We start from the raw sequence: 24,385 nt of genomic DNA, 5'->3' as shown, positions 1-24,385 counted from the left end.
ACCAGAGTCAGCTGTAGCAAGTTTGGCACTTTAAAGAAGGAAACAATAAAAAGCAAAATGTCTGCCCACTGTGGGTATTAGCCGATGTCAGTTTGCTTTTTACTATTAGACTCGAGTCTGTCTCATTTGTATGCTCCCTTCGGAACAGCACGCTCCCTCCACTGCATATTTTCCTGCCTTTTCTCCACAGGATTGCTAAAATGAACAAATGCAGCTGTAAAAAAAAAAAAAAAAAAACCTTATTGACTTTCAGATGCAAAATACGGTTGTGTGATCCGCAAGGTCAGATTCAGTGATATTCAGTGATATCTGGTCCCCACAGATTGCTGTGTCATGCGTATTGAGCACTGAATTACAAACACTGTATTAACGATATGATGAGCAGATGCTGGAGCGAGCGAGGAGCTGATATTAAAAATGAGCAGCTTCGCATGTGAGCAGGTTAAAAATCCACATTTGATAGTCAAACCCCCATTAGATAAACAATACAACTCCTGTGACATCAAAGTTTGTATTATAGGTGCTACAGAATATTATCATAAAAATTATCTTCAGAGCCAGCTGGAAAAAAACATCTGGTGGCTCCTTTAGTTTAGTAAGAGCTGTAGTAGTAAGCTGATTTGTCTAGATGAAAGTAAGTAACACTAGTTGGGAGGCTGTGTGACTTTGTTGAGATCAAAGAAGGTGAGAGTAGGAGGGAGGATCGTGAAGCATCAGCTACACACTAATGATTTGACATGTAGCATGCTTGCATGAGCAGTGCCAAACTTTATTTGAAGTTGTGAGCATTTATAAGTGAGGTCGACCTTCTAATCTGATGTGTGTGCGCGTGTGTATGTTTAATCATTCCCCTTTCGCTCAGTGTCATTTTCATAAATCTGCTTTTTGCGAGGAGCGATTAAACCGAAGGTCCGCTTTACGGGGCCCTGTACATCCAGCCAGTCGGAGAGGTGCTGCCGGAGCTCCACCTAACACACAACTCATGACCGTAATTCACTGCTTGAGCCAGAGGTTAGAGGAGGACTGCAGGACAAGAGGACAACTATTATGGGTAATGGGTATGATTACGTCTGTTGGAGAGAGAAGAGGAAGAAACGGCACAAAGGAGTGATATGATGAAAGGGCATGCCAGTAGAGGGCGCTATCTCTGTTTTTATTGTCTTTGCCTGAGCCACCTGTTGTGGAGCTGCTTTGTTGAAGCAGAAAAAAAAAATATGAGTGGAGCATTTTTTTTTTTTTTTAAACTTCTTTTTCATCTGCAACAACCTGTTAAGGCAATCTGCTGATGACACATCTCTGCTAGTGAGGTGTGTTTCACTGAGTGGGTGAGGAAGCCTGTTGCTTGGATGTGTGTAGATGCATGCGCACCTGTGTGTGTACTTACTCTCCACTGTGAGTGTGATGGGCTGGCTGGTTTTGTTCTCTCCATTCTTGTCGTTGACCGCCTGGGCGTAGTAACGTCCCGCATCAGGGGCCACGGTGGACAGGATGACCAAGGTGTTGTCCAGGGTGATGGCACTGTCAGAAAATATGGATGCACAAACATGCATACATTAGTTTAGCTTACATTCAAAGGAATACTTCACCTGCAAAATAACCACCTGTGTATCAGTTACCAGTTTTGAAATCACGAGGAAGACTTTCTCTTGCATGCCTCCATGGAAAACTGCGAGCATATTGATTAACTGATTGATTGGGGACAGCGTCATTCATTTATAAACTCTCACACAACTTGTGCAGTATAATCCAAGTCTCATTTATCCAGCCGAAGGCACAGTGCCAAGTGAAACTTATCTATGCTCTCTTCAACCCCAGACTCCAATACTTAATGTTTTTTTGTTTTGTTTTGTTTTGTTTTTTTTTTAGCAAAAATGCATGTGTTTAGAAAGTTCTGCGCATACGACTGGATAAATGAGACAATGCTGATCGAGTTGTGTAAGAGTTTGTAAAGTTTTGCTGGTGTTAAACGTGGGCCTGAATCAATCAATGAATCAATATGCTCACCATTTTCTGTGGAGGCATGTAGAGTAAAACTAAGTTTTCTTCATTCAAGATAACACGGCATGACTAATTGATACACAAACGGTTATTTTGCAGGTGAAGTATTCCTTTAAGGACATTGCATTCCCTAACCCTACCCAATAAACACACAAACGACTTTAGGCAGCATTGAATGTAGTCAAATCAAATTGGGGTCACCAATTTGGCTCCCAATTAATCAGACATCCCCCGTCGACCGGTGTGCGTTGCAAAATTCGTCCCCGAACACACGTCACACCGCCTGCACATAGACACATTAACAAGTGCACAGACACACTCGTATCATTAAACCAGTGAGTAGTTGTTTCTCACAGTCAATAAATCCTGAGGGTAAACTGACACACACACTGATACACACACACTTATACTCATAAATTACGTCTGAAAAGAAGCACACAAAAACAATTTTTATGAGCACTTCCATCTACAAGGTACCGCAGCGTCTTAAACGAATAGTTCAGGATGTCCCTCGTTATGTTATACTCACTGCTTCTGCAGTACTTGGGTATAAAGTATAAAGTAACTGTAGTTTCAATCACTGTGTGAACCCAGGGGGTAAAGATAAAAGAGGCCAGTCTTATGATATACTTAATACATATTCAGGCAGATTAATTGGTCCTACAACAGCTTTGAGCAACTGATTAACTTAGATGTCTTCATGTGTAAAGGATGTTCGTAAGATGTAAGCCACAGTCAAAGAAGATCATATTTGTGCCTGCCTCAGTGTATAGAGATGAGTTAACTGCAACAGGGTAAACACATGAAGTCCCTAATTTAGCAATAAACACAACTCTATTGCTTTAAATGCTGTGAACTCAATGTAATGTGTTTTATTTAGTATTAGCATCATGTTATTTCGGCTGATCTGCAGAGTGTGTTTTGGGCTTACAATGGATTTTTGATTTGTCCCACATTAATTGCATTCACTGTAATTATTACATGCCACGCAGAATACTAGAAAATGAACACACACCAGCAATTGGCTTGAAAAAATACAAAGCTGTTCCTTTAAAATCCTTTTTGTGCCTCGAGAATGGCTGAACGTTGGTTAGGCTGATGGGCTCAAACGTTTGAGAGGGGCCCATTAAATGAGAGCTGACGCTAAGCACGCGGCCAGATTAGCCTCCTCGTATCTGCCAGCATCTGCCTGATCGGCGCAGGATAAACAGACACACTCCTGGACAATTAGGAGCCACGGCTCTCACCGAGTCAACAGACACTCGCACAAACACACACAAGCCAATATACACACAAGCGCCTGTGAATATCAATGTGGCCTGACACAAAGCGAGCAAACAAGCGGTAAATGCGGAATGTCCTGTCAGTGGCTCTCATTGTCACAGAGCAAAAGCTTCACCGCTTCACTTCTGATAAGAGACAGCCGCATGGTAACCAGCTCTGGAATTGGTCGAAACATTCGTGGAAGGGGTTGAAATTTTTCATGCAATTTCCCCTTTGTGCTTGTGCTGCGTTTTTTTGGAGCCCTGCAGGCGGAGGGTACACGCACCAATCCATTGTTTGAGCGAGAGCATGCAACCCGGGGTAGAAGTCTTCATGTCAGCTACAACATGGTAGAACTTGCTGCTGAATAATTCATGAGGGGGTGGTTTCTGAGGAGTCGCGGACTGCCTACCTCCATTTGTATGGATGGCAAAATTAATCTCTGGTGATTACCTTCGCACTGTCTCTTCAAGAAAATTGCATATCTGAACAGGCACAAAAGAAGCTGCCATGCTCGGAGCATAGCCCTTACAGATATACAGTCACCCAAAGAACTCCCACTGTGCACACTTGGCCTCACACAAGCACACATGCAAACACACACACAGCCTCCCACACACAAATCCACCCAGGGGTGAGCGCTGTCAGTCAAACATATCATCAATTGAGGCCTTTTGTCCAATTTTGTCTAATTGGTTCCCCTGCTGCCTGCTCTATCTCTACCCTTCAATCATTCCGCCTGCAAAGTCAATAGGGGCGATATAATAACCCGCTTTATCATTGAGAGGTGATTCAATGATGAACACAGGGCCCGCACTAGCATTCGTTCAACTACTCTGCTCAACTTCACTCATGGTGTGTGTGGGGGGGATTGGAGAAAATCTGTGAGCAGTATTGAACTTTGTGGAGTTCTCTGAAGTGAAAGATATTCTGCCTCAGCAGCTCAGCGTTCACCAGCAACTCACAGACGAGCGCCCGACACGCGCAGAAAACCCAGAAGTCATGCACACTCTCTTACTCGAACCAAACAAACCAAGGTCGACTTACATTCGACTGCTGGAGGGAATCTTGCGCCCATCTCTGAACCAGGTGATCTGCGGCCTGGGGAAGCTGTGTATCCGCGGTGCGTGGATGAGAGCGCCATCACCCTGAGATACAGTTTGAGACCTTTCACCTTCCACGAAACCACCCATATCTGGCAGGCATAAAGAGTAGAGTGCAAGAAGGGGAGACAAGGAAAGTGAGCAAAAGAGGAAAATTAATACTAGAAGAGAAAACGTTGGAAATGCACGCCAGCAAGATGAAAAAGAAGAATTGTCATTATTACCACATTATGTACCTTTTTCAAAAGCTAAGCTCTTTTACTCAGAGTGACTCATCCACATACTGTGCCTGACAAGCCGTTAACAAAAACAGTGTCCTCCCCTCAGTCTGTCAGATGTATAGAAAGAAACCTGCACTTACAGGCGACCTGCACTTCAGTACTGCACTGCATTATAGCACCCACTCGATTTCTCACAATGCAGCGGTAGTGGCCGGCGTGCGATTGGTCCAGCGAGGGGATCAGGTACCTAATGGGCACACACAACACAAAGTGCCATTAGTTATCATCAGTATGACAGACAGCGACATTTGTCATCTTGGCGCTTTTATCCCCCACACTAAAGATGCTAAATTAATCGAGATGTTTCATTGGGCACCTGAAACACATCTTAAATGGCATTCCACTTAGCTATGAGACATAGATGTTGTAAATTAGGGATATAACAGAGCGGCCTTGAAGTGTGATTCACTGCCGATGTACAGATGGGCAGTAGCTGGTGAATTAAAGAAAGGAGGATGTGCTCTTAAAGGCACACTTTGCTGATTTTCAACCAGCTTTGAGTCATAACAGTGTGGGTAAAACTTCCTTCATCTTAGCAGTGCCCAGGTTTCTCTTCTCATCTCCCAGCTCAGATCTGCATTAGGGCTGTTCCTTGAAGTACAAATTGTATCTCTACATTTCTGCATTCCCCCACCCACAAAGAGTATTGAAGTGGATTGAGGGAGAGGCTCAAACTCTCTCAAACTGAGACCAAACTGTAAAACTAGGTAGAGCTGATCAAATATAAACCAAGATTCTGTTACTGGATTGCCTATTTCTCGCCTAAAATGCTTTTAGAAACAACTTTGAGTGCACTGTTTGGCTGTAATACGTGGGCAGCACACTGTTTCCTGTATTGTAAAAACAGCGGCCCCTTTTACACTGCCAGATTTTCCGCGAATGTTGGGCTGTTTTGCCGGCAAGCTGCGAGCGTTTAGACACACAGAGCTGGATTGGCGAGTTGATCCGAGGTACCCAATTTTCCGTCTCGTAGGGTAGTCATATTGGCGGAACCCTTTCAGTTTAAACAGACCGAGGCTGCCTTCCACCACGGGAGGGGCTGTTGATGACTTGTGGGAGGAGCTGTTGATGACGCCATATGTGTGAGCCACTGGCGGTGGATAAACAGGAAACAGCTGATAGCAGGAATCAGCGAGCAGCTAGTAGCAAGAGTGAAACGCAAACCTGACAGACACTGTAAAGATGAGCAACTGGGGAGACAAAGAATTGCGCGCCCTCCTTGCCCTCGCAAACGAAGAGGCCATTAACCGTCAGATGACAGGGACGGTGAAGAATGGGCCGACTTACGAGAGAATCGCCGAAGGACTGACTAGCCGTGGCTTCCCTCCCACGTCACTGTTTATGTCACACGCTGAGCTACAAGTTTTGTTACTTGCTCACGCATCCCATTGCCCTGAAAAAGGCGCATTCTGTATAAATAAAATAAAGAAGACTGACTGGGCTTTCCTGCAAATTTGCACAATTCCTGTCTAAAAAGGGCTAGAGACTGCGAAAACTGCGCCCAAACTATAAAACTAAGCAGCGCTGATGAACAAAGATTCTGTTACTGTGTTGCCTACTTCTCACCTAAAATGTTTTCAGAAACATACTTTAGCTTACTTTTTAACCATAGCTCGAGATTGTTTATCACCAGTTGGCCGCCATATTGTTTCCTGTGTTGAAACGGACAAGCTCGCACCACGTCACACACTAGTGGGAGCCTTTATTGAGCAAAGGCAAATGCCATAGCCTTTCTTTTCTGTTTCCTCTGGTCAATGAAGCACCAGTTTTAAAGTAGTTGCGTCATTCTACTTCATACGTAGCCCAGTTTTATGAAAAGACCACCTTTTAAGCAGTGAAATGAGTCTTTAAGGCCAGCTGTGGAGCAAACAACAAAGAGAGTTTTTGACAGGCATGACTCACAAAACCCTGCTGTTATCCAGTGGCTTCAGTCAGTTGAATCAAATCATACGAGCACCTCTCGCTTGTTCATCCCGGGCAGCCATAACTCTGTCTCACCCGTGATGTGCATTCATGTTAAATGGTGTGTGTGTGAAATGCTAGGTGGATAACCCAAGAGCTGAGGCCCCTTTAATTGGTTTGCTACAGCCACTTAGGAGTGTGGAGTCCGCCCCTGCCATGTTTCCCCCTGCACTGCAATTCAGGGTAGGGTTGGTGGGGTGGTGGGTGGTGGTGGTGGTGGGGGGGGGGGGTCTGATTAAATGGATTCCAGTTCTCCTCTTTGATCAGGGCTGGTGAAGAATAACAAGCAGAGGGCTGGCCTGCAAAGCAGACCCAGAGACTAAGCCACGTGAGAGCTCAGCCAAATACTGAGGAAAGACAGGGAAAGAAGAAGGAGAAAAAGACGAGGGGGAGATGAGGGGAGAGGGGATGCGAGAAAGCGAGAGACACATACAGGGAAGGGAAAGTGTGTGTGTGTAGAGGGGGGCTGTAGCCAGTGATAGCAATCAGTAAATGCCACCTGAGAGAGTCTGCCCATGTCTTGGGGACTAGACAGACTGGGAGTAGAGAGCGAAGAAAACAAGGCTAGAATTAGATAGAAACTGACTCTCACTGTGGACTGCAACTGTGACTCGTGAAACACGCATGCAGGCACACAAGCAATACAGTACATGGACAAATGGGCACACTGACGCACAGCCTCAAACACACGGAGAGGCCTTGTTAGCGCAGGCTGAAGCTTTCTCTGGCCACACTCTGTGCTGTTAGTTGAATTCCTCAGCATTGTGTTTAGAGGCTGAAGTATAAGTGCAATAAAAAAACAAACAGTCAAAAAAAAAAAAAAAGAAGCGCCCAGAAGAACTCCACGGTCAGTGAAACAGCATCTTACTGCTGACGAAGCAAAGTAGCCCACCCACACTGCACAATCTGATAAGAAATATGCATTGTTAGACGCTGTTGCAGCAATGATAGTTTGAACAAACAGCGAGAGGGAGAAAAGAAGAGTCATCTATTCACACCATCTCTGCACGTTGAATACAGTGCTAGATACAAATCAGGATAAATCTGACAATCCCCTGAACACAAGATGTTATGTCTCAGGGGAGACACGCAGCCAAATCAGGCCTGAATAAATCCATAGAAATGAGTTTTCGAATATGAATAAAAATGAGCAATTGAGCTATTAGTTACAATTAAATGCCGCTAAAATGTCCTTGTGTAGTAAGCTAATTATAGTGAATGAATTTAAAAAAAAAAACGATAATAGAATCAGCTCGGGCAGGGAAGGTTATATTCCTCACCTGTATTCCAAGGAAAAACGTGTGAGTTCGGTGCCATTGTAGATCCATTTGAATTCCAGGGGCCAGCTGCCCTCTGCCATGCAGGTTAAAACCAGGCGGTTCCCCTCCAGGTGAACCTGGGTCTGAGGAGGCTCCATCTTGAAATAAGGTGGGACGTCATCTACTGGGCAGAGAAGGAAAAGAGAGGGGTGAAGTGAGAGTGATATAAAAATACATACAGTATAGGGAAAGACGGAGAGCAGTCGGAGGGGGTAGTCGGTAAAAAAAAAAAAAAAGGCAGTGATTCGGTGATTCAGTAACCCCTGTGAGCAGACACACAACACAATTTCAGCAATTCATAGGAAATGAGGGCTCAGAACAAGCTATTTCCATTTTTCTTCTGCACTGATTGGGAACTTGAAGGTCAACGGGGAAGCCTGCCAAAAAGCACATGAAATAAGTTGTTACTGCAAAAGCAGCTTACTCTTTTATTTCAAACTGAAATGCGCTGGCAAAGAGGTAGAAGAGCAATTTGTGCAGCAGAGGAAGTGTAAATGAACTCTTCCATACCTCTAGATCAGTAAAAAGAGGATGGGGAGCGACGGGGAGGGAGATGGAGAGAGGAGGGAAGGAGGAATAGACAGAAAGCAGATGGAGAAAAATACAGCAGAGATTGTACACACACACACACACACACACACACACACACACACACACATAAGGAGGAGAAAGAAAAAAAAAAGAAAAAGAACGCAACCAAGTAGGAGGAAGAGAGAGTGCAAAACTAGGAAGCCATGGGGGGTGGGGGTGGTAGGGGCTGCTTTAGAAAACACAAAGTTTCCCAGCCTTAAAACCCCTTCTCTGACAGGATGAGTTATGCTCTGTGCCTCCCTTCATTTATCTTTATAGTTCCCTAATGCAGCCAGATTATACAAGCCCCATCCGCAACACTGCACACAGCCAGTGCAGCCACAGAAAGCCTTTAAGGTGATACGCAAGGTCCAGGGCTGAGCTTGGAGACAAAGTGCTTTCATTTGAGCTGATGAAAAAGGCATGATCAGACCTATTGATCTGTCTGCCTCGCCAGCCACGGGCGACACTGAGCCGATTGTGCCAGTGTTTGTGGCGGGCTAATTAAAGTCTGTATTAATAGTTGCAGTAAGCCGCCAAGGCCTGGAGCACGCCTGGTTCTAGGTCTACCACACTAGCTGACTCACTCGCATGGCAGATTGCTGGAGCCTCCTTCTCTCCCCACATCCACATGCAGGTTCATGCCCAAGATTAATGGCGGTAAAAGCAGAGGATGGTGCCGTGGTATTGGGTGAATGTGAGGGCAGCCTCGGCGAGCAGGGAAGGGGATACAGAAAATTGAACCTGATTGAAACTGTAAATAAAAGAATGACTGTGCACCGCCGTGTTTCACACAGGTGGCCATGTGCGCACTGTATACATACACACAAACACTGATAACAGGACACACTTGTACACACCGGCGCACGCAATATCCCTCTGAAAGCTGCAGCTTACTCCCCTTTCTATTACCCTCAAAGACACCACTCATAAAAGGAGGCAAACAAACAACAGCCACCTCTACGCTTTCTGTTTCCAAAACCAGTCCTTACATTTTGCCTGTTTGGTACAACAATACTCCACTACCTGGCTAATCTGTTCTTTCTACCATACTTACATGAACTTCTCCAAAACAAACACTATCAAACCAAACAGGCCCTTGAAATTGATCCCTGTCTGAGCCCAAATGTGGGAGCCATCCCTATTTTCCCCAGGCAGTGGCTGCTGGATGGTGGCTTTGCTGTAGTTCCATCCACTAGTAAATACATTTGTACTTGACACACACACACACACACACACACACACACACACACACACAATCCCAAAACATTCATAATTATGCCTGAACAAACGCACACAGGCAAAACCCAACCACTTCCAGCTGGTTCAGGGGCTTGGTGGCTGCATCCACTTAGCAATGCAGCTCCATCAACAAGCCACCATTAGAGACCTGCGCATGCCAAACCCAGACACACATTGATCGTCTGAGGCAAGGATATACACGCAACACCAAGTTACTGATGTGAAATTGCAGAATGGGGAATTGAGTGCACAGTAATCACCGCCGTGGTTACCTGTTTTAGTGCCATTCATGTGTTCACATTCATTTTTGCCTCAAATGTCCCATTCAGTCGAGCCGTGATTATGAATCCCTGAACGCCAGCTATCTGCGGCACTTGTGTGACCAATTTTCCATTCAGAGCAAAGTGTATATATTCAGGAACGAAGCCAGCTGGGGAGAGAGAAAAGCAATTGTTTAAGATCACATAAGGTGCAGAATCAACATACAAGGAAAGACTGCTGGCCATGTAACACCAAACTGAAGTGATCTTCTCTTTGAGACTCTGTGAGAACTTAAATGACCGCTGACCGCTAACAGTTCTCACCACTGAAGGAAGATAGGACCAATTCCTCTGCACACCGAGCTCTGGGATCTAATGAGTTTCCAGCAGAGAACCTCTTGTCTGACCCTCATTCTCCTCTTCCTCTTCATCACTGTGCTTTTGATCTTGGCTGTGAACTGCTGAGGTCAAACACCACTGATACACGTTTGAGCCTGTGGTGCACACTGCATGTGTTTTAAGTGTAGTTTTCCTGTTTCTCTTGTTTTCTCCATGCGTCAGCAAGATAAACACTATAAATATATGCAATGTTTTGAACGCGGGAACATCTGTGTCTATTTTTGTTCATGCAGATGTGAACTTTCGCATGTATGCACACACAATGTTCTGTTACAGTATGTACATTATACTGTAGATGATGTTGTCAGTAATGTGCCAGGTGGATGTGTTTGCCTCCACTGCGGTATCATCATCACTGAGCTCATCCATAATTTGTCTCAGGTGTCGCCTCATTTTAGAGCACTGACTTCACGGAACAGAAACATGCTGTACACAACAAATGTATAGTGGTTACACACACACACACACACACGCCTACAGACACAACCATACAGACATATAGAAGAGGGGGTAAGTGGGATTTGTACTTGTGCGTCAGCTCTATGAAGAGCCTATGCTGTAGCCCACGCACATGGCCTATGCGGTTGTGAGCATTTTTACTTGTGCAGTGGTGTGTTTGTGTCACTCTGCAGTTGCGCCTCCAAAACACTAGTCAGCGGCAAGGTTTCTGTGAAGTGCTGTAAACACCCAAAACACACATTAAACATGGCTTAACAGCTACAATTTCAAACACAAGTACACAAATCAGCTTCACTATAACTCACAGCATTCACAGACAAAGCGCTTGTCTTTTGTTGGACACATTTTCACCACAAATACAACATGCTAATGTTTTTAGCACAAGCCTATGGCAATTTACATTGTATAAATTAGCCTAGCAGCTAGCAGACTTTTCCTCTACTCATATGAAACCAGGGACAACAGCAACATTTAACAAAGGTTACGTTACAACATTCAGTTCCTTTACAACTCACACGGTTTACTGACAAAACAACTGTCTTTACTAAACACATTTTCAAAACAACTATAACTTGCTAACATTATTAGCACAAGCCTATGGCATTTTACATTGTATAAATTAACCTAGAGACAAGCTATCTCCTTTACTCATATGAAGCCAGGATAAATCACACACTTAAAATTCTATTTTGTGGAGGCTTTATTGTCTTCACATTTTTTGTTTCTTATCTGTGAAATTAAAATCAATAAAAGCTTGAGGTAAATGGTTTCAGCTTCCAAAAATAGACAGAAGGTCTGCGTTGCCACGTCATGTAGTCTGGGGGGGGGTTGCACGCCAGGCTACGGCACAGGGCACAGCATAGGCTCTATGTTGATGCAGAACATATGCCATAGTCACAGCATCGATTTGATGCAGGAGTACAAATCCAACTTAATACTGACTTAATTCAAAGTCCCCCTCCACTCAAAAATGTATTTTTGTATTTGTTATCATCCCTAAATTGTCTTATCTTGTTTATACTGATTCACATCTGTGCAAAGTTTGTCACTAGAGAGATGTTTTAACATTCCCGACTGAATGGAGCAATGTCTGTGACTACAATTTGAGATTCAAACATAATACGTAAGCCATTTGCTGTCTAGTATGTTAAACACATATCAATGGGGTAAAAAAATTCTATACAACAGCGGCAAACAATCTCGAAACCTCCAGTGCAGAGTGGACTTTTTAGTACAAAGAGCGACAGTTTGCATTAGCACAGTGGGAGTTTTGACAGCAAACAGAGTGTGCTGTTTTTGGTTGTAAACCAGAGCCTGGAACTTCCTTCCACTATCTACAAAACACCCCATTGTAAGAGATATTATTGTATGTTTCACAACCAATAATGCTGTGTCAGCCACTGCCAGTTAGCCTACAAGCTAACGGACAGCATACATCAAAGATGCTTACTACAATCACCATTTACTTAAAATAGTTTTGTAAAATAAATAAGCAAAATATTTACTGTTAAAACATGTCTGGAGAGGGACTTTAAAGACTGAAGGACACAAGTCCATCAGACTGCGCCTGACTGGCTGCACTATGTCAAGGTAAAGCTGACATCCTTCCAGGAAGAGACAGGCGTGTAGGGAGGAAGAAAAGGAAGCGCACTGGCCGTGAAGAACTGTCGCCTCCTCCATTCCAGTGATGAACGAAGGGACAGTGGCGGCTTTGGCAGGTGCATGGCAGTGTCTGCTGCAGGCCTCGAATCCAGATGGAAAGCTAGAGGGCAGTCCTTCTGGACCATGAATTCCTGCAGCACTATAAGCGCAGATAAAAGCCATTGGAAACAGGTCGGCAGATCTAGGGAAGACCAAAAACTGGCATGGGGGGACCAGGAGGGCTTTAATGTGGCTGCTGTGCAGAGCATCTGCCCCCCAACAGTCAAGCTGCACCACCACAGCCCATTCACTGAAGATATGAAAACACCTTATTCTAACCTGACAGCTGAGGTTGAATGGTGGCATGGCTCCAGCCGGGTCCCCTGCTACATACACAGAATTTTAATGGCTGTGAGACAAAGACCACAGGCACCGGGGCAGCTTTATAAACCAAGGCCCATTGTGCTCCCCGTTGCGCCATCCTGGCATGCAATCACACAGACGGTGTTCACATTCGGCTTTTGTTTTGCTTATTTTGTGCCTCACCTCCTTACCCCTGCTCCACTTCAGCAGCAGGGTGCTCTCCCTGCCCTCTGTTTAATCCTCAGGCACCCGTGTTTGAGCCTATGTAACCACATCTTAACTGGCACTCTGCACAACTGTATCACTGAGATGCAGCGATAAAGTGGAACCCCTGCCTGTAGAAACATTTGGAGGTCTACTGTCTTGTTATCTGCTCACTCACTCCACTTCGCAATCTCTTCTTCTCCACCTTTCTTTCTCTTCCCAGACGCACCACACACATACACATACATACATATGCACATAACTTCCCTGCTCCATTGACCGCCTCTGGTCCACCTCATGGTGCATCATGTCAACCAGGAAAATTTAGAGCTGTCATTTAGCCTCTCCAATTGGACTTTAACATGCGAGATGGGTCATGGTTAGCCTCTCTGATGGGGGTTATGCAACAGTCATGGCAGTGACCTTGGCCTGGTAATGGATTGACGAAAGGGTGCGGGGTTGGTGGAGGGGGGGTTAAAAGCATCTTAAAAGCTGATGAAACACCTCCCTTATAGATACACACATGCACAACAAGCACACACACACACCACACACTGGGCTGTCTTGTACGATTTGTTGCTTAACAAGTTGTGATGAGAATGTTTGGGCCAAGACATGAAGCTCTTTTAACAAACGTGCACAAACAGTCACAAATATAACCCTCCCCTCTCGCAAAATCACGCTCCGTCCTGAAGGTCAGCCTGATCTGTCACTCTGTCACCAGCTGCTGTCACCGTGACAACAGGCACCCCACCGATTTACACTCCATCACTTAGGTGAGTCACAAAACAGGCGGACACGGAGGGAGGGATTAAGAAAGAGAGCGAACAAGAAAAGACAGAGGGGAGGAAGAGAGAGTGACGGCAAAACAGATGGTGGGAGAAATGCAGGGCTTAATGACGAAAGAGAGAGAGATCGAAAAGTGATGTAGAGGCAGGATGAGGTGAGGGACTGGGGGGGTGAGAAATGAAAAGAGAGAGGGGGGTGTCCTCCAACGCAAGGCAGCAAGGTGAAGCGACCCATTACAGCTGAAGCCAAACAAGCAGGCCAGGCCTGAGAGACAGGGAGGGGAGATGGAGAGCCTCCATCTAACCCTACATTCATTTAGAGAAATGGCCCATGGATCAGCATCTGCATACCACATGTGAGTGCCAGTCCATCACAGCTCGATGTCTCCCTGCCCCCTTTGTATTTATAGCCCCTAGAACATGTTTGCGCCCCATTCAGTGGGACTACGCACTGCGTAAGATCCCTTGGTATCGATGTTGTGGCAATATAGGTTTCATGGCCCGAGTGGCGTGCTTTTAAATGCTCATACAGTCATGCTAACTGCTCAGAGGAAAGAGATGAATTAGGAATATGGATTTTCATGTTAAGCTGTCTCAAATATTTTTCTTTTTGATGATGCGTCTGCTTTGATGTTGCAGAAAAAGTCCTCAGGTCGCCGCAGATGAAATGGCGCCTGCATCCCAGCTGTGTTTAGTGGATCGCCATGGGTTAATTGATGTGTAATTGATGTGATTAATTGAGGTGTAATGTACCGCGGTGACGTGTCTGGGATCCCGCTCGCTGCGGGGCTTGTGTGTGTGTGCACGCATGTGTGTGTTTTAAGGTGTGTCTATCTGATGCTACAGCAACACAATTAGAAGCACCAGCATCCCGCCAACAAATGGAGATTTAATTAGGAGCGAAGACGGAGCGGGAGGCCAGTCAATGGGCAGCAGATTGAATTATCTGGACACACACTCCAGCGGGCAGCGCAGACAAATTCAGTCACACACATACTCACACACATACACACACCCTTTCTGTTTGGAATTCTTCCCTGTTTGCCTCGCTGCTCCTCTGAGTGCCTCCCTCTACCTCTCTGCTATGCTCTGCCTGTCTCGAAACTCTCTTTTTCTTTTTGATTCCCTCGTCTTTTTTCTCTCCCCATCTTAAGTTTCTCTTCTCTTTTCTGTTTTTCCCCGCCACAATATCAGTTTCCTCCCTTTGTGTTGTGGCAGTTTCTCTTTCTTGGTGGCCTTGATCTCTCCCAATACAGTACTTTCCACTCCCTCTCCCCTTGCCCTCTCATCAGTTGTCATCCGTCTCACACCGTTCCTTCCGAGCTCTGTCGAGATGTCTCTCCATCTTTCTCTCGTCTCTCCGCATCACTCCTTACTCCGTCTCCCTCCATCCCCTCGCCCTGCTCTCTCCTTCGCTTTAGCACTTTCTGAGTCACTAGCAGTATATTGTATGGCGTACCGAGGGACATGTCTGTGATATCCAGGAGCCTAATTAGCAAGTCCAGCTCCTGGCAGAGAACACGGCACGCAGAGGAGCACAGGCACAAGGCCCGGCGTCAATTAATGAGACCTCACACACCCACAGCCACCATTACACGCCCTCTGCAGCATCAGGTCTCCAGTCAGCTCAGCCCTGTCCGACGAACAGTGGAGAAACCACAAATGAACAACTGTAGTGAGATGTAGGAAAGTTATGTCTTTAATCACCAGGGGACATTCCTTACTTTGTAAAAGACGAAGCAGGGATTCTTGTCTGACTTTGTGGCACTCAAATAAGATGTATGTCTCGTAGCAGTGAGCTGTGAACATATTCTTAGAGCAAAGAGATCAATGTATTAACTTAGGAATGTAAGCCAGATGCTATGGCAAAGTCTTACTTTCTAAGGACAAGATATATGGAATTGTTTTTTCTTAAGGAAGTGAGGTTTGGAGAGCTCCTATGGGTAGAACACAATGGGAAATGATCCTGCCACCCGCTGTAGCGCGTGTGTGACTGATATCACAGTATTATTTCCCAGGTGAGACAGACGGCTTCGACGATTTGGAAGACGAAGTAAGGTTTTTGTGCGCCAGATCACATACACGTCTCTCTCCGACTTCCCTCTTTTCTGTTCTCACTAGGGAGAAGCGAGATGGTAGCGGGTGGAGGAGAAAATAGGTACAAATTTTCACTTGATCTTTGTGAGAGCTAATTGACATTGTTTGAAAAAATAAAAAAAGAAAAAACAAGAGAAAGCAACACAAAACAGATAAACGACAGTAAGTGGAAGAAGTAGCAAATAAAAAAAACAAGGGAAGCAGCATCGGGAATAGGAGGCGGGCAGCTTTTCTCAAGGCATGAGAAGGTTGGAAATAGGCCTAAGTGAATTTAGAAAGTAGGGCAAAGACTAATGGAGGAAAATAAACAAACGCGCTGAAATGTGAATTCCACAGGGCCCCGGGTCATTAGAGTTAATACTGCGCGCTATGCCATCTGCCGCGATTGTTTACACTAGCCTGGATAATTAGATCCTAATTAGTAGATGGTATGGTGAGGGAAACATTATTTCACACGCATTGAAATGGAGATGATCAGATGCACCTGCAATGCTGCGTTGCCCGTCCATCCAGGGACCACTGTGGGTAGCTCCATGAAGATATCAGACCCGGTCTTGATTTAATTGCCTGATGCACCAGACAGAATCTGTATCTCCCACCATTAACATATAGATAGAGTTGTACTTTTTTGGAAGAGAGAGTCATCCTTGCTCTTGACATTATGAAAACCTGTCCGCCCCTTGTTCTCATGTATCCCTCATACTGTACCTGTGTGTGCAGGTGTGTGCCTGTGCATGAAAAATGTATGAGGACGTTTCTTGTGTGTTTGTGACTGTGTGTCTTTAAGATACCGACACCAGAATATTATCAGGCGAAATGCATGGACTCAAACTGCCATGTCCCATCCGTGCTTTTCTCCCCAGCCGATCCCTTTGAATCTCTGAATTGGAGCGATACCACCGGCATGCTAATAGTGTTTTGCTAGGTGCGAGGTATCAGGGCGCCTGCCATTGTAATATATGCGTGTGGAATGGCTGGTGATTGTGATTCTTATCAGTGTGGCAGAGTGCATGGGCGCCAAGCAGTGAGTGGCAGGGGCTGGCAGTAAATGCTAATGGCAGAGAGCAGCTGACAGAGAAAAGAATTATTATCTCCCTTCATTACATTTACACGGCTTGCCTGTCTGTCCCGCTTCCTTCCTCCGAGCCCAGACGTGAACAGCAATCAGCGTTGGCAATGCTTTATTTACATGTTTTGCAGGAGACAAACAGCTTCTTTTTTTGTGTTGATGCATCTTCCACTCGGGGATTGGGATCTCAGGAGTTTCCCCATATTTAAAAGTACGTCACACAGATCTGATTAGACGCTAGCAACACTGAGTCTTAGGAGGGAAAGAGTCGAGTTGAAGGGTGTATTTTTCGTCTTTTCTAATTTTGGTGGAGGTCTGGGGTGATGTGTAGCAGGATCATCACCTTTGTGAGCAGTGCAGCCTGTGGGAGGACAGAGTCCCTGCTCCTAATTGAGACCTCTGGAGTGTGAGAGCTGACAAAATGGAGCTTGTCACATCACTGCCTCTCTCCACCGCATTACAGAGGCCCTCTGACCACTATTTTCTCCCATCATCCATGGTAGAGAACCAAGTCCTGCTCTGTGTTGGAGTGAGAGCTACCCCATCACTCCCAAAATCACTTCCTTCAGATGGAACCTCAAAGCTGCCAGCCTCCATATCAGAAATCCCACCAGGCCACATCTCTGACCTCTGAGGCATCTGAGCCTTCTTTGCCGCTTCCCATCTCGGTAGCGCACATGCGTCCCCCCAAGCAGGAGGGAAGACAGAGGAGGAACACAGCTCTGTGGCATTGTGTGAAGACAGGCAGCCAGCACTACGCCAGCAGGCAGACAGCAGATCTGAACGCCCTGACATTATGCTAATGGAAGCGTTTGGCTGGTTCTTACATGACTTCACACCACATTGCTCATCTCAATTATCAGATACAGTAACAGGCGCTGAGTGAGAAGCATGCAACTTGAACAAAGCAGGAGAAAACTCTCAGTCAGACATACTAATTGTTGTGCTCCCTCCACATGATCCTCTAGGATGGTTTACTGCAAGAAACACGACTTGTTAAAAATCGAGCGTGCTTAATAACATCCTATGTGAATACTTTGAATTATGCATGCATGAGAGTGAAATTAATGAATAATGATTAGACGCTAATTCTGACAGGCCACACCAGAACATTAATGTATACATTTCTCTTTATGATGCAAGTACACAACTTAGGATAACAAAGTGGAACATCTGTTGTCTAAATTTAAATATTCAGTTGTTATATACACCCGATCACACTCCCAGTGCATTTATTCACCCCTCTGAAATGCTTGTCATCTGTTCACCTAAATGCAACAAGCCCGCATTTCCACTTGTAAAGATCCTGTCATGTTGCTCTCAACATTTGCAAGCTGTCTTACAAGAAAACCAAACCATACCCCTTGATAGATATCAGAACACTGGCACAAACTACAGCCTGGAGCCCGGTGCCAACAATGCTATCTAATATGTGACGTTGATGATGTTTTTCTAATTATATTCTTAAGCTTGCACTCAGGCTAACACTGCTCCCAGTGTTGCTGCAGTCGAGTTGGCACTGTTGTTTTCTTCCAGGGGTAGAGGGTAAAGATTAGGGAACCTTGCTAAAGGGCGAATCCACCCTGCCTCATCCTGGATTCAAACCGTCAACGCTCAGCATGCCAACATGTCCATCTGATATGAAATATGGATAGGTATGGTGAAGTTTTGAAATTGTGAAAGTAAAAACCAAGGTTAGCGCTATTTTTTTGACACCGTCTTATACATATTCAAGAGCTCTTTTCATGAGAAAAAAAAAGGGAATTACAACCACAGCAATTTTAGTCTTCACACAATGTCACATATATCCTGGAGGTTATCGTTAGAAATTACATAAATTTAAATAGGAACACCATCTTCCATCAGGTTAATGTATTCACACTGCTTTTTTTCCCTGCTGTGTTCTTGAAATGTTCCCACCACTGCTCTTAACACACCAGTGTGAGGAAAAAAAAAAATACATGTTGGTTATTCTCTGAACTTTCTCCGCCTCTAAGGACCTACAAAGCGGAGGCATTAACTGTTGTTGGCTGCAATCACGCATTGAAATATGCGAACGATCAAGCGGATATGGCATAATGTTACCGGCGCCCAAGCAACGGGATGAGTGATTTGAAGGCTTAATGCGGCCCTCCACACCACATAGAGTTATAGCCTGTGATTTGCATCATAAACGTCTGCTAAATTTCCACTTTTGGAAAACGAATATCACTAAATGACACCCTGACGGGGCGCCAGATGGGGGGGAGGTAGGAGTGACAGTTTTTTCACATTTGTATTTTCCACTCATGATGGGACCTAATTCCATATTACTACATCTATAAGCCGCACATAAATACACATCAAATAGCGTTTCTTTTTTTTTTTTTCAAGCCTCATAATCCCTGGATAATCTTCATCTACAATGTGAGCAGCACTAAATTGGAGGGAAGATTCACAAATGAACATATTTACATCAGTCCCATTAGTGAGACACTGAGGAGATACTGCTCAGAGATCTGCTGCTGCTTTGAAATGCCTGTAGGCACTTAAGAATTTTATTAGAAGCACTTTAACGCTCACCATGCCATGGTAAGTAATGTGCTTTAATACACATATAATGCAGTGGATTACAACTCTGGATATTAATAAATCATCTGTTTTATTTATTACTTCTCTTTAACCATGGCGAGTAAATGACATGTTTAATCTCTGTCATGGATTCAAGGGCTTTTGTGCTTTCCTGCATATCTGTGTGTATGTGTGTGTGTGTGTGTGTGTGTGTGTGTGTGTGTGTGTGTGTCTGTGTAAAATGTAAGCATCTGCAAACCTGACCTCTGTATACAGTAAATGCAGATGTTTTAGAGTGTACAGTAGGTGTTTGCTTGCGTCTTTACATGCAAGTGTGCATGTATCATTATTCATGAGCATATGCTTGTACATGTGTGTGCATCTCTCCGGTTGATCCATGTATATTTGAATTCTTCATCAGATTAAAGAGACGTGCATGTACTCCACAGTCCCTTAATGACAGACAGATCAAAGCCCATCATGTTCCAGGCTGAGTTGAGGGGGATCATTAGCGATGGGTCAACGGGGCATCATTAGCCAGCGCGGGTACCCTTGCAGCATGTTTACTCTTCTCTGCGTCTCATTGTATGCGTGCGTGCACCTGTGCATGCGTGTGGGCGCACTTGCCTGCGCCCGATCATCAAATGCATCCGTATTGCTCTCTGATCTCTGCACAGTGTGTGGGAGGAACACAGGTCTCTCTTGTGGCCTGTTTCCCCACAGACAAATGCCGCTCCAGCGGTGAGAGCTAGCCTCATCTATTGTACCTCCTGCCTCCATCAACTCACTTTCCATCTATTACGACCCAACAGGCTGATCTTCATGGCTGAAGCTCATTGTAAAACCCTAGCCTTGCTGATTCAATAGGCTCTGGAGGGTTCTGACAATGACCAATTCACTCATGACTATTATTCATCACAAAACCTTTCCAGCTCTCCAATAAAATCCACCACCCACCTTTCCTACTCTGTTTGGTATGCTGTAACAATCCATCACTTCCCAATGCTGTGTTGCCCCTACCGAACGTACCATGCACACACACATACACATACACACACACATCACTTTTCTCTTACAACTCCACTGAACAAACTCTTTCTCACCTCAGAAATTGCTATTTTGGTGCAGGGCTATTCCTTCTCTCAGCAGTTTCACATAAATTCTTTCTCCCTTTACAAACATTCCCTCCTGGCTGCCTTCTAACATCCACCCTTCTCAACCGCAAACTGCTCTTTTCCACTGCCAACTCCGTGTCTCTCCCTCCCTCTCTCACCTTCAGATGCCACCCATCCGCTGCCTCCATGCCTGACTGCTTTGACAGGCCCCAGATTCAAGCGGGGGGGATTTGATCCCTCCGTGGAGTGGAGCTCTGGCAGTGGGGTCCACTCTCCAACCGCCGGACGCAGAGCCCTGAGCCACCGATTAAAAAGTCATGAAGGCTTTTAGGGGCATGCAGGGCTGCAGTTTCCCACTCCTCTGTGGATTGGCTGCCTGAAAATAGTCTTTGTGTTCCTGAGACAACAGTAGAATATGCAGGAGGGGAGGCGGGGGGGGGGAGGGGGTGTTTGAGGAGATGCGGGTTAACGGAGCAGCAGTGCGTGGGCCACCTCGCTCTCCCCTGTGCTCTTAAGCAGCACTCTCCGGGCCCCTCGCTTCCTCAGATTAGATGAAACACCCACAGCCTATATACACTGTACATCACGGGCCCCTATATGAGCATTGTGTCCAGGCTTTACGAGCGTGGGACTACAGCTCTTTTAAAGTAGCGGCCTCCTCCCTTCTTTTCCATCATGTCGAAATAAGCTTGGGCTAGTGAGGGTCACATCCAAGGTGAGGCTCTTTACACCTCACCACAAAACACCTTGCTGTCATCCTCTGTGTACGGCTTTATACAAAGAAACATCTGGCAGCAATAGAGTATCGATGTCTTCTTTGAGGATGAATAAGTGGACTAATAAGAATGGCTGTGAGCTAGTATATCATTCATCTGAATAGCTCGCTTTCAAAAAGCGCCACACAAATCACATAGGTGACCATTTGCCTCATAATGGCTGCAAGGACAGGTCGTATACAACAATACACGAGTGAAACAAGACCTTAATGTGCTATGAAAAAAAGGACTGGCCTCCCAGCATTGGTTTACGCTTACCAACAGCAACCATCCATACCATTGTCACAAATAGCAGCCAGCCACTAATGGAATCAATAAAGTCTTGCAAATATTTACAGGACAAGAGAGCCTCAAGGCAATCAATTCCAATCTATAGGACGATGGAAGGTTCTACTGTGGCTGTGTTTCAGGTTAGAAAAATCAATAAAGTCAGCTTTGGAAAGAGAAGCAAAAAAAAAATAAATAACAACCTTATTGCAGCGGCACCCCTCAGTCTTTCACTCATACCCTCTCCTTCCTTCCATCATTCTGACCCTTGTGCCGGTTCCTCCTTTTTTTTCCCCCTGCAGTCGTCCAACTCTGACATCGCCGGCTGCGCCTCCCAGCAGGTATTGCCAACCGCAGAGAGTGCATCCAGCAAGGTAGTGGGAGACAGCTTTTGAAGAAAGCAGAAGCTAGTGGATGTGACAGGCTGTTGAAAGCCTGGGAGATAACAGCATCTGCTTCTGGAAGTCTTAACAGGTAAAAAGGTAAAGTAGGGGGGGAAATGGATGGGTGAGAGGGCCAGGCAAATTCTCTGGATAATAGGATATAAAAACAATGTTGCTCAGCTCCTGAATACATTCGCAGGCAACAAGGACGGCAGGCTGAGTGACGGAAAGCAAAGTGTGGAGGCAGTGCAGAGAATAAGAAGTAGGGTATATTAAAAACAGATTGCTTCCATTTCTCTCTAGGGGCAGATTTTTTTTATGCACAAGGTTGTAATCCCTAGTTTATGTTCTGTAGTAACTAGCTCGATAAAATACATCAACCCAGCACATAAAAAGTGAATAAAACGGAGTATATAAAAGTGTGTCAGGGCGGCAGGAAGCTATAGAAGTCAAGACCGCCCAGAGTGATCACTGATTTATTGATGCATTGATGCTTGGTAGTGGATTGACGAGTTCAGCAACTTCTGATAAATAGGCGATAATGTCAGGCTTTTCTCGAGTAGACACGCAGTTACCAGGCCTCATGCAGCTCCCCAGTCTCCAGCCTAATGAGCAGGTAGTTGGAGGGATAGGCTGAACGAAGCAGAGAGAGGCTCCCTCTCTCTTTCTCTCTCTGATGCCACTTGCTGTGTTTTCGCTCTCTCATGCACTGCGCTCCTAGAGAGAACGATCAGACGGAGCTACAGCTTCTGCCAGCGGCTATCAGTGTCTCTTTAACAACTCCACCTTCCCTCTGTGGGAACATGCATGTGGGAAAAAAAAAACGTGTTAAATAGCCACACAAAAACCCTCTGGTGGCCGACGTTAGTATACACAGACCATTCTAAACAGCTTGAAGGCTATACAAACAGTGGCTTCACAAGGGCATACAAGTGTACGGTTAATAGTGGAGCCACATGTCACTGTGCGTATCGCAGTGCATTCCACTGCCCCGGGGCTCAAAAACCTAAGTACCTGGTCGACTGCTTCATCACCTTAAGTGCCCGCCTCGGTGTGCGTGTGCAACAGTATAGATAAATCAGGCAGATATGTTCATAAATCAACCGTTCCACTATGGTTTATGTTTCGTACTCTATGCATCATACAGATATGAATACAGCATGGTCTGCGAGCTGAAAAACGACTGTATCCTGATCTGATAGATATTTCACTGCATGGCTCAATTAATTGAATTTTTCAACCGAGCTGTGAGAGAAATCCATAAAACAGATCAAACTGAAAATGTACCGGACAGAAAGTGTGTGTGTGTGTGTGTGAGAGAGAGAGGGAGAAAAGACGGAAGGGAGAGAGAGAAAGCAAGAGGCTGACCGCACAAACTTGAGGGCCCACTTGGCAAAGCGTATGTGGTTCTGACTGCCAACTTGCGAAAAATGTCAATTACTCTCTCTACATCTAAAACTTTTATGAAGGCTTCTGGGCTGTATCAAAGCCTTCCACCTCACCAGCTCCCTCGAAAATATTTTCTCTCAGAGAAAATCAGCTTTAATTATTGAGAGCGTGGCTTCAAGTTTATTAGTGTTTTTCAGGACTTCCTTCAAATAGCTGTCCAAGCGCGCCGTTGTGCATATCAAAGTGATCTTATTGATTCTAACCTGCTTTCCTTGTTACAAACAGACGGACTGTCAAAAACCTCAGATCTGTTGCCTTCGGTGGAGGGCTTGTGATGCATTACAAAGACAACTGTTTGCCGACACAGAGGAAACATGTACAGTAATAGCAAACACAGATAGCATTCTGGAAGAAAATGAGAAACAAACAGAGAAACAAGAGATAGAGGCACAGCCCATATCCTGCAAAATCCGCGAGAGGAGAGAAAACAGAGGTTCAAAATAAATAAAGATGAGCCAGTGATGAAGCATGTGATTAAAGCATCGCATGGCAGGTGGTCTTGCTAGTTGACCATACAGCAAATCAGACTTCCTGGCCCCATCATGAACTGACCCAGCCTCCAACTCCTCAGCAGAGGGCTGTATATCTTTCCCAGCAGCACTTCAGACAGACAGAGGAACAGGCAGCCCTGATCTTTCTACTTCCATAAGCAACACTGTTTTAATCCCTTCTGGATCAAAGGAGGCAGTAAGCTTTGCCTCCCTTTCATTAGGGAGGGATAGAAGACAGCATGGAAACCCTCCCTGTTCTCCAGGACTGAACGGCCAGGTTTGATCAATCAATAGCAGTCCACTAGCTCCGGCCTGAGTGCTCCCGCTGTAATCACT

At 45.3% G+C, this 24,385-nt stretch overlaps 1 protein-coding gene across 3 annotated transcripts in view; it reads right to left on the bottom strand.

The window, feature by feature from the left end:
• sdk2a (sidekick cell adhesion molecule 2a) overlaps positions 1 to 24,385 on the bottom strand; it is a 97,030-nt gene that overhangs the window by 37,217 nt on the left and 35,428 nt on the right. For all 3 annotated transcript variants that reach the window (XM_049561897.1, XM_049561898.1, XM_049561899.1), the window contains exons 2-5: positions 7,888 to 8,047; positions 4,726 to 4,832; positions 4,309 to 4,456; positions 1,385 to 1,518 (exon numbers count right to left, since the gene is read on the bottom strand). In XM_049561897.1, the coding sequence (XP_049417854.1) occupies positions 1,385 to 1,518; positions 4,309 to 4,456; positions 4,726 to 4,832; positions 7,888 to 8,047 (549 nt within the window). The remainder of the gene's footprint in view (positions 1 to 1,384; positions 1,519 to 4,308; positions 4,457 to 4,725; positions 4,833 to 7,887; positions 8,048 to 24,385) is intronic.

This window comes from Epinephelus fuscoguttatus, linkage group LG19 (assembly GCF_011397635.1).
Source record: "Epinephelus fuscoguttatus linkage group LG19, E.fuscoguttatus.final_Chr_v1".
Taxonomy (NCBI): Eukaryota; Metazoa; Chordata; class Actinopteri; order Perciformes; family Serranidae; genus Epinephelus; species Epinephelus fuscoguttatus.
The sequence above is the reverse complement of the archived record's forward strand: the minus strand, read 5'-3'. Positions and strand labels throughout refer to the sequence as shown.